Genomic DNA, 13,281 nt, shown 5'->3' with positions numbered 1-13,281 from the left:
TGTGTGTGTGTGTGTGTGTGTGTGTGTGTGTGTGTGTGTGCATGTGCACATTGTATGTGATTATGCATATGTCCTTGTATGTGTGTGTGTGTGTGTGTGTGAGATCACCGTCATTCATGCTTTAAGGTAGTTTTTGCATTCTAGAATGGGTTGGACAGATCTGCAACATGGCTAATTGCCATTCATTTCATGTTTTTTTCAGAATTCCTTTTTTCTTGTGTGGGTGACCTTTTAAATGAGTGTACTATTGGTATAAATATCTGAGTTCAAATTTCATAATTAGCAGTTAAAAAGATTCAAAAAAAAATTTTTATTCAATTATTAAACACTATGGCAAAGTAATCAGTTTTTATGGTGTTGTTTCCATACATACAATTTACTTCTGGGCTACAGCAGAAGACACTTGCCCAAGGTGCCATGCAGTGGAACTGAACCCAGAGCCATGTGGTTGGGAAGCAAGCTTCTTACTGCACCTACTATTCTCTCTTAAATTTTTCATCACTATATGCAACCTTGAGATAAACCAATAAACTCATATATCGAACAATACAACACCTTCTGATCTTTGTTTCACCCGAATTGCAGAAATACTCCATTGTCACTGTTGGCATCTGTAACCAACAATGCAACCATTCACAAAATGTTATGAAAAACTATAAAAATAATTATGTTAATCCTAGTATATACCTGGTATTGATTTTAGTCACACTAGAAGGGTTACAATACAGAATATAGTGAGGGACGTAACAAGATGTCTTTGAGATGTTTAGTCTGGTACATGAAGAGTTTCTGTAACTCCTTTATATGTTGATAATGAAATCCCAATGAAAACTTGAAGAAATAAGTCTTACCTTACGGAGAAATGTCCACGAGGTACTATTTGGTGGTATATCCTGTTTAGAGAAATCCTTGGTAGGTTTCTTAGTAGGGTAGTGCTGTAATGGTACAATTGTATCCAAAGGTTTGTTGTCTTCTTTTTGTGACGTTTTTGGTAAATCAACAATAATATTAGAAGTCTGGGCGAGTTCAACCATGGAATTTGCATAGTCATGGTTCCAACTTTGTGCTGTTTCTTCACTAACCTGTGTAGTGTTACTTACATCAGAAGTTTCAGCCCATTCCTGGAGAAATGATATGTCATCAAATAAATCATTGTTCTTCTTACTGACCTGTGCAGTGCTATTTTTATCAGGAACTTCAGACCATTCCAAAAGAAGTGACGTGCAATTCAATAAATCATTTTCACTCCCAGACTTTCTTATATTCTTATCCTTTGGAGGGGACACTGCTGATGTTTCTTGTGGAGATGACACCGAAGAACAAATTTGTTGTTCCACTCTGTAAGGATCAAAGTCTTCTAAATTAAGATATTCTCTATCGTAAAGATCTATGAGATTTGCTGTTGTGTGAGCAATTCCATTTCCTTGAGGGAATTCAATACTGAAGGTGTCCACAATAGGTGTTGTTGTTGCAGAGGCACTGTTTGTTAAGGGCACAGTTTTAGGATAAGTATCAATATCATCCAGATCATTCAAGCTGGCTGGACGATGCATGTTAGATAGGGAAGGTTTTCTCTCCTTGTACAAACCTGAGGGATCTCCTTCCCATGGCAAAGGTGATGGTACTAGCATTTGATGGGAATTAGTTACAAGAGCAGGAGAAGGGTACTGAAAAGGCGTTGAAGTCTGTACATTTTGGTAACTTTGAGGAGAGAATGGACATGAGGGTTTTTGTTGTGACGGTAATGGCAATGTTTGTTCTGGTAGTTGAGACTGTGAGACTTGTGATAATGGCACAAGTTGGTCAATATTAAGGCTATCAGGACAATCTGAGAAATGACTGAAGCCAATTGGAGGAGGCCTACGACTGTTGAAATACACATCTGACCTCAGTTCATAGAACAAACCACTGATATCTGGGTAGGCTTTGCTTGTTGCACTTAAATCTTCCATAGAATTACTTAAACCTTTCTTCAGAGTATTTGATCCCAAGTTAGAGTAACTTAAATCAAGTCCTTCTAAATCTGAGCTAAATTTACTGGTGGATTCCAAGTCGTCCAATGTTATCAATGTAGGTGACTTCTCTGTGAAATCTGTTATATCGGATATATTTTCTTTACTATCCTTCTGGCCCGGGATGAAAACCTTTCGCTGTTTGCGATCTCTTACTCTGGAGGGACCTGATGGAGGTGGATTAATAGCGTAGTAAGCCATTTTGAGGAAATCTTTATGGTTTTGAATGAGTTAAACTACATGTACTTATTTAATAAATTAAAACTTTTCAAAGAAGTTTTTTTTAAAAAAAACTCTAAGGAATTCAACTTTGTCGACACATTCCTTGATAGAAGATGAGTTCACACATTTGATAGTTATCTGAAAAATATATATAAAACAAAAATTAAATGATATTTTTAACAAAATTAGAATTTTATTAGTAACTTAAATAATTTACGACATTCTGGCGATTTTATTTTTTCTTAATCCCTTTGTAGCACATTCTGCTACTGCTGGCCTTCCATACATGCTTCTATCTGTCTCTCACCTGACACCAAGAATGAAATACACACATATATAACCACATAAAAATAATGGCTAGCATTCAACATTTTTTTTTATTTTGTGTGTGTGTGTGTGTGTGCAGCTGTGATAATCTCCAAATGTTTCCTTGGTATGCCACCAACTGAATGAACCCCAGTACTTGGCTGATATTTTCTTATATCAACCTTGATGACGATGATGATGATGAGGGTGATGATGATGATGATAGTGATGATAAATAATATAGGTACTTTATGTTATAAGTACAATATGGGAACAGAGCCTGAAATTTGGAGGAAAGTATTTAAATCTACCCCAGCACTTGACTGCTACTTCAATTGACTCTGAAAGGATTAAAGGCAAAGGTGACCTCAGCAAGAGGTCAACTTTGCCTATATTCTACCAAGAATAAGAATGAACCAGAGTCAAATCAATAATAATAATAATAATAATAATAAAGAACATACAGGAAATAGGAACGGAGTGTCTAGTAGAGCGGTTATAGAAGGTTTGCCTCCTTGGTATGGTCAGAAACAACAAGAAAGTTCAGATGGCTGAAGAGAACAAATAGCATGGTACCATAGGCTGTAGGTAGCAAACTTACTATTCACATAAGATTCTAGGATTTCCAACAAAACCAGAGTTAAAGGAATAATAACAATAATAATAATGATGATGGTAATTACTAAAATAGGGAAAAAAGCTAGAAATTTGGGGAGAAGTTGTAGTTGATTAAATTGAGTCCAGTACTTAACTGGTATTTTATTTCGGCACTTGTGCCCGTGACATGTGTAAGGATTTTCGAGCGAGATCGTTGCCAGTGCCCCTGGACTGGCTCTTGTGCGGGTGGCACATAAAATACACCATTTTGAGCGTGGCCGTTGCCAGTCCCACCTGACTGGCCTTCGTGCGGGTGACACGTAAAAGCACCCACTACACTCTCTGAGTGGTTGGCGTTAGGAAGGGCATCCAGCTGTAGAAACTCTGCCAAATCAGATTGGAGGCTGGTGTTGCCATCCGGTTTCACCAGTCCTCAGTCAAATCGTCCAACCCATGCTAGCATGGAAAGCAGATGCTAAACGACGATGATGACTATGATGATGTTCCTACCCACTGTCCTCCTGAAGAATGAATGATAAAGGCGACAACAACCAATATTTAATTTAGAACCTAAAGGGACAACAATGATAAGGAAATGATGATGATGATGATGATGATGACTATGGTGACCTTGATGACAATGATAATGATGATGATAGTAATGTTGATGGCAAGGTTGATGAGGAAAATAGCAACAAAAGCAATGATGAGGATGGACGTGGTGATGATAAAAATAGAGTAAAACTCATGCTGTTATTGTTAGGAAACAAATGATATGTAGAAGAGTTAATGGCAGGAGAACAAAAGAGAAATTGCATGAAAGAATAAGACATGAATCTTTCCTTTGAATCTAGTGTATAGCTTAAAAGATAGCAATTTCAGTAGGTGAGCTAGACAGGTATTCATTGCAAACCTATTATTGTGTCAAACAATAGACAATTGCTTTCATTAAATTTTTTTCTAATGTAAAGCAAACCAAAAAAGTCAATGAAATCTTGGTAGATTTACAGAATCATTAGATTGCCAGTATTTGTTCTGGTTCTTCATTTACTCATTTATTTTGAGTTCAAATCTCACTGCGGTCAGCTTTGCCTTTCACCCTTCCAGGGACAATAAAATACAGTACCAGATGAATGCTTGGGGTTGATAGTCTACATTACACAAAAGCCACCTCTCATGGAGCTGCACCAGGTTACATTGTCTGTTTTGACATTAATTTTACAGACAATATATATGTGGGCTTCTTATAGTTTCTGTCTACCAAGTCCATTCACAAGGCTTTGGTTACCCTGGGGCTATAGTAGAAGACATTTGCCCAAGGTACCATACAATGGGACTGAACCTGGAACCATGTGGTTGGGAAGAAAGCTTCTTACCACAAAGCCATGCTTGAGCCTATTTTCAACACAATCTTCAGAGTTTTCTCATAAACACACCACCAAACATTACAACATGGTCATCTAAGAGTACAAGGGATGAAGTAGCTGTTTTTATATTGGAAAACATGTTAGTCTTTTATATTCTCCAAAGGAATAAATATTTTTAATTTCTCTCTGTTTTCTATTTATGAAACTGAAAGATTAAATTACCTGATGGAATATTTGTGTCGTTAACATTAATTTCATATAAAGAATTTGCAATATTAAAAAAAGAAAATTTTAATGACTCAGTTTAGCTATTTTAGGAATTTCAAAATCTTTACTTAAAGATGCAAGAATTTTAAGGAATTTACCATCACATCACATCATGCAAAATTAAGTCTTCTTAATATTTCTTCATAGTCAGGTGGCGAGCTGCTGAATTGATTAACAGTATTTTGTCTGTCTTTACGTTTTGAGTTCAAATTCCACCAAGGTTGACTTAGCCTTCATCCTTACAAGGTTGATAAAATAAGCACCAGCTGAGCACTGTAGTCGATGAAATTGACTTACCCTCTCCCCAGAAATTGCTGGCCTTGTGCCAAAATATGAAATCAATATTTCTAGAATAGTTATAGAATGGCAACATCAATTCCTTCTTCATGTGTAGGAAGTAGAGTGTCAATTTAACCCTCTAATGTTTAATTGGCCATATCCAACCCAAATATTGTACTTGTTTAATGTTCAAACTGGCCAGATCCTACCTATCACACCTTCTGTACAATGTCATTCTAAAAATAAACTATCATATCATCAAAATCTCAAAGCTACAAGATAATGCATGATCATTACAAAACAGTATGAATAAATAAGCATTACATTTGACAGAGTAATCTGAATGATAAAGGGTTAAGAGGTATATATGCATCAGTCCCATTAGACTTAATTGGAAGATTACTTTATCAATTCCAAAAGGGTGAAAGGCAAAGTTGACCATGGGAGGATTTCAACTCAAACCAGAGAGACCAAACAAATACTGCAAGCTCTAATGTCTCTGCCAATTCACTAAATAATAACAAGAGTACTCAGAGAGCACAAACCTCTACCATGGCAACACCAATGTCCTCTCAACGATTAGCCAGAGATGATTTTTAAAATGAGAATATCTGAAATAAACTCAACTGTTCTCACAGATGAGAATACTAAAAATGAACCTGACTGATCTCAGAAAATAAGTACAAAAAACAGGAGAAATATTCCAGAATCCTTGTCCAGTACCGGATTGATCCCAAAATTTAATCAGTTTGTGCAAGTCATGAGGCCAAACATCCCTGAAAGTTTCATCCAAATCCACCCAGCAGTTCTTGAGATATATTGTCCATGGAGTGGGGACTAGTCGATTATATCAACCTGAGTGTTTCACTGGTACTTAATTTATCGACCCCAAAAGGACGAAAGGTAAAGTCGACCTCAGAATGCAGAGACGGGCTAAATACCGCTAAGCATTTCATCCAGTGCGCTAACAATTCTGCCATCGTGTTGCCTTAATAATAATAATAATAATACTAATAATAATAATAATGACAACTGTTTCGAAATTTTGGCACAAGGCCAGCAATTATAGGGGTGGTGAGCTTAGTCAATTATATCGATCCTAGCACTTGACTAGTAGTGATATGTGTGTATACACACACACACATGTATGTGCCTGTATTTGTGCCCCACTGACTGACACTGCTGTTGATTTGTTTATTACCTGTAACTTAGCAGTTCAGCAAAAGAGGACCAACAGTATAAGTTCCAGCCATAACAAAAAAATAAGTACTGGGGGTCGATTATTTTTACTAACCCTTCAAGGTGATGTTCCAGCATGACCAGAGTGCACTGACCGAAACAAGTAAAAGATAAAAGATTTAACTGAGTACTAACATGCCACAGGTTTGCTTGATCAGATATCTTAGGTCTATCTATACAACAAATACAAGGTTACTAAATATATCCTCTATGTGGTCATTTGATCAGCTAGCAATAGCAGCTAAATTTCCCTCAAATGCCTGAAATAACGAGAAGGATGGTCATGGCTGGAATGGCTTTTCTGTCTGTCTGTCAATCATGGCTGACTTGAGCTAAACAGTAGATATTTTTCACTCAAGCTGATTATAAGTTAATTAGAAGAAAAAAAGACAAACAACAACAAAATGATTAGGAGTTAATTAAAAGAACAACAAATTGATTATGACTTAATTAAAAGAACATCAGCAAAATGATTCAGAGCTAATTAGCAAAAACAACATAATGATGAAGCATATATTTTTAACTACAGACTACGAAATTGATAAATGAAGTCTGGACTTCAACCCTCACAATCTACTGTGTATTCAGTTATATAATCTCTTGGTATATATACACTATTCTTTATCAGCTTGCTTCATAATATAACACAACTAGTTAGCACTAGACCCTAAAATGATGTTAGATATCATGTTAAGTGATAATATATATAGGCATGGGTATGGGTGTGTGGTTAAGAAGTTTGCTTTCCAACCACATGGCGCTGGGTTCAGTCCCACTGAGTGGCAACTTTGGCAAGTGTCTGCAACTAAAGCACTGGGTTGACTAAAACCTTGTGAGTGAATTTGGTAGACAGAAACTAAAAGAAGACCATCCTATATATATATATACATACATATATATATATATATATATACATACATATATATATATATATATATATATATAATAATAATAATAATAATATTATTATTATTATTAGTGAATAAATTATTATTCCAACCTTACAGGTAAAATTCAGTATAATAATATTAAACCGAATTTCATAATATATATATATATATATATATATATATATACACATATAAGAGTCTATTGTTGTTGTTGAGTCGATGTACAAGTACTTAATTCTATACATTAGATTATTGTATTAATCTTTATTGTTCAATTTATACTTTATTTGATTTTTAGATTAATATTTCTATGATGAATGTTTCTTTGTATGGTATTCGCTGTGATTTTAAAAGTATTTGCTCTTACATATTAAATGATTGTAATATTCTTACTGTTCAATATTATATATTATTAAAATTTTAGATTAGTATTTTGTATGATATATGTCTCAGAGCATGGTTTTGGACGGGTTCTTCATTGACTGAGTTGTGGAATGGTGGTTTGTCTCTAAATTAGTTATATGTATATATATATATATATATATATATATAATAATAATAATAATACAAATTATATATGAGCATATGCATGTATACATACATATATGTACATACCTACGGACTTTTTTACAGACAACAGAACGAACACATAGGAAAACAGAAAGCCACTTATGGAACTTTTCCTTCATCAGCTGCCTCTATTCTAAACTAGGTGTTTCGAAGATGAGGCAGAACGCGCCCTTAGAATAGCTCTTCCCTGTAATTCCTCGACTATCGCGGCTGTTGCGAAGTAGAAACAGTACTGTATTGTAATATACTTTTTATCATTTTTATAATTTGTATATATTCACCTCCCGAGTTTCGTTTTCCATACAGTATGTGCGATTCTTTGTTTACTCATCTACGGTACTCTACATATTTTCTTTGCATATATTTTAATTAATGTGTTATACAATGCAGTACTGTACTCTATTTTTATCTATTTATTTATTAATTTTTAGGCATGAAAATGCTTATTTTACCACAGAAATAATTAGAATCTATAAAAAATATAAATACTTATCAGTCCCAGAAACCCCCAATATACTGAGGAATTCACAATATAAATTTACATATATTAGCAAGAAAAGTCCACGATGTACGGAGTGCATGATAAGTGAACCACGATATGGCAAAGAATTACTGTATATATATATATATATATATATATATATATATATATATACATACATACACTTGTGCCTAGCATTATTTACTAATACAACATACACTAATTGATTCAGCTTATGTTAAGAGATATTGCTTTTCCTCAAACATCAGCTTGAAGTTACAGTGTGATTGTCTCTTCTATTGGCAGAAACAAGCATCATTGATGCTGATGGTGCAGCATAGAAACACAATGACATTTGGACTCTGAACACATGGAGTACTCTGCCAAAAATTCAGGAATTAATGTTACACACTCCAATACTCCTGAAGCATTCTCCTACAACAGTATTATTTACAAGCAATTGGCAACAAAACTTGCTTCAAGCTCTTTGCCAAGACTATGAATATATTGAATCATATGATACAGTGTACATGTCTTCTATCTCCTACTTGTTTCAGTCATTGGACTGTGGCCATGCTGGGGTACCGCCTTGAAGGGTTTAGTTGAACAAATTGACCCCTACCCCCAGTATTTAATTTTTTTGGTACTTGCTTATTATATGGTACTTACTCTATCGGTCACTTTTGTTGAAAAGCCACAATGTTGGTTTGTTTACAGACATAAGCAAACCAACATAGGTCATCAAGTGGTGGTGTTATGGGGCGACAAACATGAACAATCATATACATGTATATATCCGACAGGCTTCCTCACAATTTTAATCAACCGAATTCATTCATAGGGCACTGTTTGGCCTAGGGCTACAGTAGAAGTCACTTGCCCAAAGTGCCGCACAGTGGGACTGAACTTGACACAACATAGTTGCAAGATAAACGTCTAAATTACACAGCTATGCTTGCACCTGTCTACTGTAGACCATTTTCAGTTCTTTTGTTACCATGCTTCTGTAAGCCTAATACTTATTCTATCGGTCTCTTTTGCCGAACCACTAAGTGATGGGGACATAAGCACACCAGCATTGGTTGTCAAGCGATGTTGGGGGGACAAACACAGACACACACATATATATACATATATACGACGGGCTTCTTTCAGTTTCCGTCTACCAAATCCATTCAGAAGGCTTTGGTCGGCCCGAGGCTCTAGTAGAAGACACTTGCCCAAGGTGCCACGCAGTGGGACTGAACCCGGAACCATGTGGTTGGCAAGCAAGCTACTTACCACACAGCCACTCCTATGCCTATCTAAAATTTTTTTATACAATTCCTAATAATATTTAATTATAAGAATAAAGGATTTTTTTACATACATCAAATGGTTATGGTAAAGTAGGAATCAAAAAGGTCGGTCCATAAGCAATGATGTCCCATGTTGAGTATTACTGGTTCAAAACATTAAGTTTGCATCATAGAGCCAGTGGTGGATTCAGACAGGTTGGTAACAAAAGGACTAATGATGTCCCACGTTGAGTATTACTGAGTGTTTAGCAGACATGGCATAAAACAGGAGTTTTCAAACTTTTTGACTTGCGGACCCCTTTATATTTCAGGCTTTACCTTAGGGACCCCCTTATAAACGCTTATGAAATTTAAACATAAATATTTGCTTAAAATAACATATATTTTTACATTTATTTATTTAACAGTATTTAACAAATAGGTTTATTGTCAATTAAAAAATTTCGATTAAAAAACATATATAAAATCAAATTGCCCATAAAAAGTATTTGCTGTCCACGGACCCCCTGTCTTGTCCTTGCGGACCCCCTGTGGTCCACGGACCACAGTTTGAAAACCCCTGGCATAAAATGACAGACTCAGCACAAGGTTTGTTAAGTGGCAGTGATAGAACTCCACAAAATGTCTATTGTGTGTAACACCTGCACCTAGACATATAATTGCAGGCACATGACACACAATAGTTTTCATCATACCATTCATTATGATACCATATAATTTAATCTTGCGAAATCTGACAAAGGAACAATTCTTTATTTTTTTTTACTTCATTTTGTGAAGTGACTTGTAAACAGAAAGTATATAAGTAACCACTTGGTTTCAGGTTCAGTACAACCCTGAGCACCTCGAGCAACTGTTTTCTACTATGGTCTTGTCGTGAATTTGGTAGATAGAAACTGAAGAAAACGTCTGTCATATGATTGTAAGTGTATATTACACACACACACACACACACACAGCTGGGGGAAAACACATACGCTATAGAAACCGGGAAACCAGGCCCATGAGCCTGGCTAGGAAAGGGCGCATAAATAAATAAATAATGCCACCGGCACAAGTGCCAGTAAGGCGAGGATGGTAACGATCACGCTCAAATGGTGCTATGCTAGTGGCACGTAAATAGCACCATTTGAGCGTGATCGTTACCAGCGTTGCCATACTGGCACTTGTGCCGGTGGCATGTTAGAAAATCATTCGAGCGAGGTCGTTGCCAGTGCCGCTGGACTGGCTCCTGTGCAGATGGCACATAAAAAAAAACACCATTTTGAGCGTGACTGGCCCTCGTGCTGGTAGCACATAAAAGCACCCACTACACTCTTGGAGTGGTTGGCGTTAGGAAGGGCATCCAGCTGTAGAAACTCTGCCAGATAAGATTGGAGTCTGGTGCAGCCATTCGGTTCACCAGTCTTCAGTCAAATCGTCCAACCCATGCTAGCATGGAAAGCAGACGTTAAACGATGATGATGATGATGATGATGTATACAAATATATGTATATGTATGCATACATATATATATATATATATATATATATATACATACACTGGAGTATGTAACTGATTCAAAACATGACAGTAAGAAAACATATTAAGTTACTTACAAAAAAAAGGTGAGCTTCAGCAACAGAACACCCTGTTACTGTAGGAAATCTACCACAAAGAATGTATAGGAAACTAGCCATCAAAACATTAATGAGGGCAAACACAACGATGATGATGATGAAACTAACCTACATTTCATAAAGTACATAGTAAGCAATTTCATTTTCATAGAGCATCGTGAAATGTTCACACAATCGAGTCTATATAAACTCTTTGAACAAAATTTCTTTACTTTAGTGGACTGGAGTGATTCAGATTAAAACATAGGCGCCACGTCTGGCTGGCATCTTATAGAGCAAGAATGTTTTTATATAGCAGCAACTATTATGGATGGATACTCTCTTAGATTTCTGATAAGAAGCAGGGTGGGTGAAGAAATAAATAAAATAAAATCATGAAAAAAAAAAACCTAAAAAAAAAACATTAAAAGGAGAAACTTAAAAGGCATTGATATTTCTGAGCATGTCAGATAAAATATTTAGGATTTAGTTTTGCACATCTTTGTTCCGAGTTCAAGTCCTACCAAGGTCAACTAATTTTTTATTATTCTTGTCAAGACAATAAAATAAGCACAGTGAATTCTATTAATAATACGTCTTTCTTCAAAATGTTTGGCATTGAAATAAAATATTTTAATAGCAATATTGGTCTTGAAAGAGGGCTATATTCATAAGGAATTCATCTTAATTATTCTCAGATTGAATGTTCATACTTAGAAGAAATTATAATAATCCTTCCTGCTATAGGTACAAGACCTGAAAATTTTGCGGAGATCATTAGTCAATTATACTGACCCCCGTATGCAACTGGTACTTATTTTATTGAGCCTTGACGGAATTTGAACTCAGAAAATAAAAATGAATGAAATGTCACTATGCTCTTTGCCGAACATGCTATTCCTTTCTACATTCGGCACAAGGACTGAAATTCTGCAGGAGGGGCTTGCCAATTACATGACCCCAGTGCTCAAAGAGTACTTATTCTATTGACCTAGAAAAGATAAAAGGGGAAGTTGGCCCCTTGGTGGAGTTTGAACTCAGAATGTAAAGATGGACAAAATGCTACTAAGCATCTTGTCCAACATGCTAATGATTCTGTTAGCTGGCCTAAAAATATCATCATTTAATGGTCACTTTTCCAAGCTTGTATGGGACACACAAAGTTCATTGAAACAGATTTTCCACGACTGGGGGCATTTCCTGTTGCTAACACTCATCTGTTTCTAAGGAAGCTAATATTTCTCATGGCAAGACATATTTTGTGCGAAAGATTAGAAATGAATGTCACTGCTTGTATTATGGAGACATTTATTTGCAACTATCATGTGATGTCAAGACAAGGAAGGAAGAACCCACATGGGCTTCTTTCAGTTTCTGTCTACCAAATCCACTCACAAGGCTTTGGTCAGCCTGGTGCTACAGTAGCAAGTACTTGTCCTTTCTGACGGAGTGAAACAGAACCTGAAACCATTTAAATAGAATAAATAAATAAATAAATAAATTTCTGTCTAGGATGTTATCTACACTGAATAGAAACTGCGCATCTGATAGCTTTGTTAATGAGCAAGATAAGAGAAGTTGAGCTCTTCTAAAGATTCTATCCAGTCTTCTATCTAACAAACACTATCCAAAGCTTTGTGGAAAATAGATAAGGCTTAATCTGTGCCAGAGCAACAGGAGTTTTATTTTCTGGTTAAGGTCATGTTACAGTGTTAGGTGGTGGAATGATGGTTAATATAAATACGTAAAGAATATGCAGCTGTTTTTAGAGTGGAACGGAAATGACTGGCCAAAATAGCATTTGTGTATGTGTGGGTATATACACATATACATGTATCTGTCTGTCCATTAAGTAGGAAGGTAGATAAAACACAAACCCCTTCAGGTAGATGGCCCTGCTCAGTATGTAGAAAAGGAGTAGGTAGTAACTCTATAAGATGTACCCGGTGCAAGCTATGGACACATAAGAGGTGCAGCAACATCAAAGGCAGGTTAACTAGCAAGTTAGTTTTTGTTTGTGGCAGATGTTCAGGTGCAATAAAGACTGCAGACAAACAGGAAACAACTTCTATCTCATTCCAGGGTGAAAAACTAGAGGTAGTCGATAGCTTCCGCTATCTGGGCGACCAAGTTAGTAGTGGGGGTGGGTGCGCT

At 36.0% G+C, this 13,281-nt stretch overlaps 1 protein-coding gene across 1 annotated transcript in view; it reads right to left on the bottom strand.

Moving 5' to 3' along the window:
* The window catches only part of LOC106869736 (phosphatidylinositol 4-phosphate 3-kinase C2 domain-containing subunit alpha), a 172,927-nt gene that overhangs the window by 143,220 nt on the left and 16,426 nt on the right, over positions 1–13,281 (bottom strand). The window contains exon 2 of the mRNA XM_052969122.1: positions 852–2,372. Within this exon, the coding sequence (XP_052825082.1) occupies positions 852–2,213 (1,362 nt within the window). The 5' untranslated portion in view covers positions 2,214–2,372. The remainder of the gene's footprint in view (positions 1–851; positions 2,373–13,281) is intronic.

Source organism: Octopus bimaculoides, chromosome 7 (assembly GCF_001194135.2).
Source record: "Octopus bimaculoides isolate UCB-OBI-ISO-001 chromosome 7, ASM119413v2, whole genome shotgun sequence".
Classification (NCBI taxonomy): domain Eukaryota; kingdom Metazoa; phylum Mollusca; class Cephalopoda; order Octopoda; family Octopodidae; genus Octopus; species Octopus bimaculoides.
The sequence above is the reverse complement of the archived record's forward strand: the minus strand, read 5'-3'. Positions and strand labels throughout refer to the sequence as shown.